Here is a 6,810-nt window from a genome sequence, read left to right on the forward strand (position 1 = left end):
CTACAGGCAAACACCTGGCTTAAATTTTAAATTTTTTTTAGAGATGGGGTCTCACTCTATTGCCCAGGCTGGTCTTGAACTCCTGGCCTCAAGTGATCTTCTTACCTCAGCCTCCATTAACCACCATGGCTGGTCTCAGCACCTTTAATATGCAAATGGACACCATGAATCTCTAAGGTGAGAGATATACGGTATGAGCATCTCTCCCTGAATTCCTTTTTTTTTTTGAGGACTGTCTCAGTCTACATAGCATATTTTGTGAAATATGTCTTTATAAGTATCATTAAGACTTGGAGATGAGGAAACTCAAAACCCAAATATGGGAATGGACAGATATATATCCTATATATAGACAACAGATTTGTTTGACGAATGGCACCCACATGAAAATTTACAAGCATGAGGTTTGAGAAAGCATTCCTGCAAGCATTTGGGTGAGATAAAAGGAGAGGACCAGAAGTAATAGCTTTATGACAGTTGACTACTGGCTAGATGGCTGGATACAGAAAATGGATGATGCATTCCTGACCCAGATCACAAAACTGATACAAAGGCAAGGTGACAGAGAGTCTCAACTATCAGCCCATTACTAAGAACTCCTTCAGCTAAACCCAGATGACAGCCCACTTGATAGCTGATTCTTTATTTTTTTTTTTTTTGAGACGGAGTTTTGCTCTTGTTGCTAGGCTGGAGTGCAACAGTGCGATCTTTGCTCACTGCAACCTCCGCCCTCCAGGTTCAAGCAATTCTCCTGCCTCAGCCTCCCAAGTAGCTGGGATTACAGGTGCCCGCCGCCATGCTCAGCTACTTTTCTGTATTTTTTATAGAGATGGGGTTTCACCATGTTGGCCAGGCTGGTCTCGAAGTCCTGACCTCAGGTGATACACCCGCCTCGGCCTCCCAAAGTGCTGGAATTACAGGCGTGAGCCACTGTGCCCAGCTGATTGCTGATTCTTAAAGGGAGGGGAAGAGGCACCCTGAATACACATAATGAGGCAAGTTACCGATAGAATGATATTGTGCCTGTAAGTGATGCAGAGGCAGAAAACAAGTGAAGCATCACTATCAAAGTGGTCACAATCCATTGCTTTAATAATTGGTTCTAGAATCTTGGCTGAGATTGACACTTAGTGGACCCATTCTCTTTGATTCCTCAAAGATCAGTAACAGCCCTGTGATAATTTACTGCATGACTAAGTGGCCTTAGGAGACAATAGATCTCTCGTTTCTTCCTCTTTCCAACCAGGGGTGATTTTGTCCCTTAAGGACAACTGGCAATTTCTGGAGACATTTTTGGCTGTTACAACTAGGGGGCTAGGTGGAGGCCAGGGATGCCACTTAACATCCCAAAATGCACAGAACAGGTCCCACAACAAAGAACTATCTAGCCCAACATGTCAATAGTGGTGAGGTTAAAAAATTGGTTTAAGCAAACAATAAAAGGAGATTCAAGTACTGCAGGAATCTGATGGTATTTAGGACCAAATGACATTTACAAAGCCCACATCCTTCCACTTCCCTGAAAGTGCCCTCACTGCACTGCCGTCTCATCACAGCCCTTTTTCATGTGCTTGCTGCTACTCTGCTCACACTCCCAGAGGATGCCTCATGGCATGGACTTTCAGTCACCCAGGAATAAACCAAGTCCTTGAGCCCGAGCATGCTTGTTCCTTCCTTGCTCCAAACGCAAACATATATGCTTCCTTTCTCCAAATCAAGCAAAACAGTTTTCTTTACATAAATAAAGATCTCCTTGCTGCAAAACCCTCAAGCCTTGGCTTGGTCTCTGATAGGTGCCTCCAGCTTGTGGTAAGCAGGGAAAAAAGTTTATATATGCTCAGTTCAGGTGATCAATAGTCCCCTGGGCATGTAACGAATCCTTTCTTGAAGACCTATTGGGTACTGCCTCTGAATCTCTTACCTGTACATAAGAAATGAAAGAATAACACAGGGGGGTCAGATGAGAACCAGACAGCTTCACCTGCACAACAAGGGAGAAGGAAACCAATGTAACCAGCAATAAAAGTGCTTCCCCCATTCCTAGGAAACGCATTCTCAACTCACCAGCTTTTCCATATTTTTTGGAATTCCTCCAGAGCTCTGACACACCTGGAGATACTAATAAAAAAAGATTCCTAGATTTAGTAGACCATCCTATGAAACTAAAAGTGACTGCTGCAGTGAGCTTATGGAGTGTGACTCATCATTCTGACTGAAGAGGGAAAAGAAAAATTCACAGAGAAGCCAAGACACAAGCTTCCTTATTCCTCTCCTCCAAAGCTCCTAAGCTTCCCAGACAATAGGTAATGAAGGGTTTGTTTCTGACTTGCTCATTTCTTTAAAAATTCCTCAGGCTGATAGTCCCTGCATGTAAAAAACCAACAACTTTGCTGTTTTTCCTTTTAAACATGCCAATAAAGAGGCTCTTAGGATTTCCACTACAGCAGCTTAGCCACATGTAGCTAGAGCTGCACATTCTGAGACAGCCACACTGCTGTGATGCGGGTGGTCCACATCTTTCTTGGGTTATCTGTGCCTTTCTAAGTATTTAATGTGGATCGTTGCTAGAAACATAAACAGTAAGGGCAGGGTATGCCTTGTATTTTTATAAAAAATAATTTTCTTCCCCACCTTAGTACTTGATCTATAAGGCATTTAACACCTACATGTTAAAGGAATGAAAAAGGAATAAACATCTCTTCAGTGTCCAGACTGGTTAGAAATGGTATAATTTCTATGCATTATGGGCCCAGATTTAATTCTAGGATAGTTATAGTTTAGATTAAACCTTAGAAGGTATTTAAAAGAGGCATTCATTCTCAATCAGGTGCCACATACATGCCAAAGAATTAAGGGCCTCCAAAAGCAGATTTTTTTTTTTTTTTATTTTTGAGATGGAGTCTCACTCTATTGCCAAGGCTGGAGTGCAGTGGCACGATCTCAGCTCACTGCAACTTCCGACTCCTGGGTTCAAGCGATTCTCCTGCCTCAGCCTCTTGAGTAGCTGGGATTACAGGCGCCCGCCATCATGCCCGGCTACTTTTTGTATTTTTAGTAGAGACGGGGTTTCACCATGTTGGCCAGGCTGGTCTCGAACTCCTGACCTCAGGTGATCCGCCCATCTCAGCCTCCCAAAGTGCTGGGATTACAGGCATGAACCACCGTGTCGGGCCCAAAAGCAGATAAGAATTATAAACTGTTTTTCCCGGCCTGTGGAGATGCCTGCCACCTACTGACCAAACTAAAACGAAACCATGACCTGCCAAGATGGAGGCAAATGCTCTCTTGTTTAGGGGCATTCTGCAGCAGTGGGCTGCTGCCCCAGCCTCATCTCCTGGCTCACTGGGGTAGAATGGTGGGGCGAATCTGCTTGTCTCAAATACTCACATATCTGACAAGTGCTGTAAGTGTGGTGTACATTTTGCACAAGTCCTTTAACAAGGTGTCCACACAGCTGCCTGATGGCAGAGCTGTCTGCACCAGCTCATGGAAAAATGTAAGCAGAGTTCCCAGTTGCATGATGATGGCTTTCTCAACAGGCTGATTTGGTAGTGTTGCTTGAGAAGAGGCCTCTTCTACAGGGAAATAAAATTGGCACATTCAAATCCAACTTCATTTTCTAATTAAGAGTAAAGGAGACTTAGAAATTGATTACCACTAACTAGAAAGTATGGAAAAACCAACATTCAATATGCAGAGTGAATTAATAATCGTGCTGTGATAAGACATATGATCTTCTATTTCTTTCATCACATAGGAAAAAATCTAGCTTAAAAAAGCAAATAAGAAATTTAGCTCAGGGGCTCCATTTTTATGCACCAGCCCAATATGAATTTTGACCTTGCTCATGTCAATTCCTGGAATCCCAACTGAACTTATCTTACCTGATAAGGTTTCTTGGCTCACTTGTCCCTTAAGCTTGGTGATTAGCCAGTCCACTTCTTCTAGAACCTTCTCGGCCTGACTCAGAACAAGTAACTGAAAGAAAAGAATGCCTGGTGTGATTCACTACACACAGCTGTGGGGGTAATATAATAACTGTGGCACCTGGCCACCTATAGGTGGGTTACAGGCCTCAGGACATAAGCCACTATAGGACACAAGTCACTTCACATGGAGTAGAATGGAAAGAATGACAAAGCTATTCCCCATGGCTCAGGTACAACACTTACACAGACAGTGGGGGCAGCTGTTCTCAAATTCACTATTGCAAAGTGGTTTGTTTTCTCCACCTCTACATCCTGGGGAAAAGAAGAGAGGTGAGACCTAATGACAGTAAGGTTGTTCCCTTGACCCCCATCCCCACACAGGGTATTGTACTGAAGGCTCATTATAGTACCTGGTCTATATCTCCCAGATGCCCGTGGATATCCTGGGACAAGTCACGCAGCAGAATGACAGGACTCTTATACGAAACATGCAGGCTGAAGAGCAAGTTCATCAAGCTCTTGCAAAACAAGGCATCCTCTAGGAATAGGAAGAAAAGCAAATTAAAAGGTAAGTTATGGCCAAGCGCAGTGGCTCACACGTGTAATCCCAGCACTTTAGGAGGCCGAGGCGGGTGGATCACCTGAGGTCAGGAGTTCAAGACCAGCCTGACCAACATGGAGAAACCCCGTCTCTACTAAAAATATAAAATTAGCCGGGCGTGGTGGCGCATGCCTGCAATCCCAGCTACTCAGGAGGCTGAGGCAGGAGAATTGCTTGAACCCAGGAGGCAGAGGCTGCAGTGAGCCAAGACTGTGCCATTGCATTCCAGCCTGGGCAACAAAAGCGAAACTCTGTCCAAAAAAAAAAAAAGTTAAGTTATAACCCAGTCAGGTCCCTCAGGTATGTGTACAGGGTGTGTGGGGTGGAGTGCCTAACCAGAACAGGAGGTAGCTTGTCATGTCTCAGGCACAACATCCCAGTGTTACACATGCTACAGCCAAGCAGCTAGTCTGCAATGATGCCTCTTTATCCATGTGCCCAAAGAAGGCAGACATTTCCCATCATTAGTCATGATTACTGTGTAACTAGCATCCAGATCAAGTACATTACAAGTATTCTAGGGACTCCCTCCTAACTTGCCCCACCAAGGAAACTGCTATCCTGACTTCCAATGTCACAGATAAATTTTGTCTAATTTTGAACTTCATCTAAATGGAATTCTACAGTAAGTACCCTTTCTTGTGTCTGGCTTCTTTTGTTTTACAGTACATTTGTGAGATCCTCTCCAAGTTGTGTGTACGTGTAGTTTGTTCATGCTTATTTGCTGTATAGGATTCCACTGTGTGAATATATCATAATTCTTTTATCCTTTCTACTGCTGATGAACACTTAGGTTTGTTTTTACCTATTAAAATAGTGCTGCTAAGAGAATTCTTCCACATTTTTCTGTTGTGACTGGAATTGTTGAGTCATAGGCATATGTTTAATTTTAGTAGATATCGCTGAACAGTTTTCCAGAGTGGTTATACCAATTTCTACCTCCACCCCCAGTGAATGAAAGGTCCAACTACTCTACATTCTTGCCAACACTTCGACTTGGTATTAGGTGTCTGTTTCATTTTGGCCACTCTGGTGAATGTGTAAAGAATGGGGAATACCTTTTCTTTTCCAAATGCCATTGGAGGATAGTGATTTTATATAAAGCCTTTAGGAAAACATGGCAGGAAACTTACCCCGGCTGTTTTCCTTGCAAATCTTTGATGTCCAGGATAACATCTGCACAAACTAAATTAGAGATCATTCAGATATTAAAGAAACATGCCAGAGATAGACCTAGGTGTTGTCAGAAGAGTTCTAGACCTTTCCACATCTAAGCAAATCAGCTGCCAAAACATGTCCTTAGATCTCAAGTGGTAATATATGATGAAGGGCATAAAAATAAGTCCAAAATTCTAAGAATTATGAGAATAATATATAATTTAATTCTCAATGTCTGTGTCCTTATTGAGGTCCAAAAGTTTTGGGGTCCTTACACCTGAACTTCCTCTGCTTCTACCATAGTGGTCTAGGGCTAAAGCACCCTCTTTTCTTTCCCATGCCCCCAGACTCTCCACTTGAGGATATCAGGTTATCAGAAAGGTGTGGGAAAGAGAAATCCTAGCTATAAGAACAGTAGAATTAGCATTTAGAAGCCAAAAGAACAAAGGAGGTTAAAAGAGAGAAGGGCAGAAAAAAGAGAAATAAAAGAGGCAAGAAACCAGACAGAATTTTCTTAGCTAAGTGAAGGAGACTTAAGGTCTTCAGATAGCAAGGGTCTGCATCACCAGACACACAGTCAACTTTCTGCTTCAGCAGTTCTTTCAGCTACAAAGGCACTGAAATGCAGTTATGCTTAAGTGTAAATGACTAACAAAACTGCAGTTTTGATCTGTTGAGGAAAAGGTAAATTAAGAGGCTAACTGAAAGCGCTCTACAAACTGTTATTAAAAGATCTTCAGAATACCGTGTTCAATGAAATAAGCAGGATGCAGAACAAGTTTTTGTGTGAAGAGGGGTAGGATTGGGAATAAAACTCTACATTTACTTGGAAAGGAATAAAGAAAGTTGAAGGACACAAAAAACTAAAGGTGTTTACTTATTTGGGGAGAGGAAGAACTGAACAGATGGAGGACATGGGTGGGGGAGACCATTTACCATAAATCTCTTGGCAATCTCTGGTTTTCAAATCATAGGACTTTATTACCCATTCAAAATTAAATTTAAAAATTTTTGGCTGGGCGCGGTGGCTCACGCCTGTAATCCCAGCACTTTGGGAGGCTGAGGCAGGTGGATCACGAGATCAGGAGATCGAGATCATCCTGGTTAACACAGTGAAACCCC

General features: G+C 42.8%; 1 protein-coding gene across 7 annotated transcripts in view; it reads right to left on the reverse strand.

Annotated features, from left to right (window-relative positions):
• The window catches only part of FANCI (FA complementation group I), a 116,666-nt gene that overhangs the window by 7,163 nt on the left and 102,693 nt on the right, over positions 1-6,810 (reverse strand). For 5 of the 7 annotated variants that reach the window (XM_058427110.1, XM_032175347.2, XM_032175348.2 and 2 more), the window contains 7 exons: positions 5,664-5,715; positions 4,340-4,467; positions 4,173-4,241; positions 3,885-3,978; positions 3,388-3,575; positions 2,065-2,118; positions 1,922-1,981 (listed from right to left, as the gene is read on the reverse strand). In XM_058427110.1, the coding sequence (XP_058283093.1) occupies positions 1,922-1,981; positions 2,065-2,118; positions 3,388-3,575; positions 3,885-3,978; positions 4,173-4,241; positions 4,340-4,467; positions 5,664-5,715 (645 nt within the window). The remainder of the gene's footprint in view (positions 1-1,921; positions 1,982-2,064; positions 2,119-3,387; positions 3,576-3,884; positions 3,979-4,172; positions 4,242-4,339; positions 4,468-5,663; positions 5,716-6,810) is intronic. The other 2 variants (XM_058427111.1, XM_058427112.1) reach the window with 2 other exon arrangements.

This window comes from Hylobates moloch, unplaced genomic scaffold (assembly GCF_009828535.3).
Source record: "Hylobates moloch isolate HMO894 unplaced genomic scaffold, HMol_V3 SCAFFOLD_14, whole genome shotgun sequence".
NCBI lineage: Eukaryota > Metazoa > Chordata > Mammalia > Primates > Hylobatidae > Hylobates > Hylobates moloch.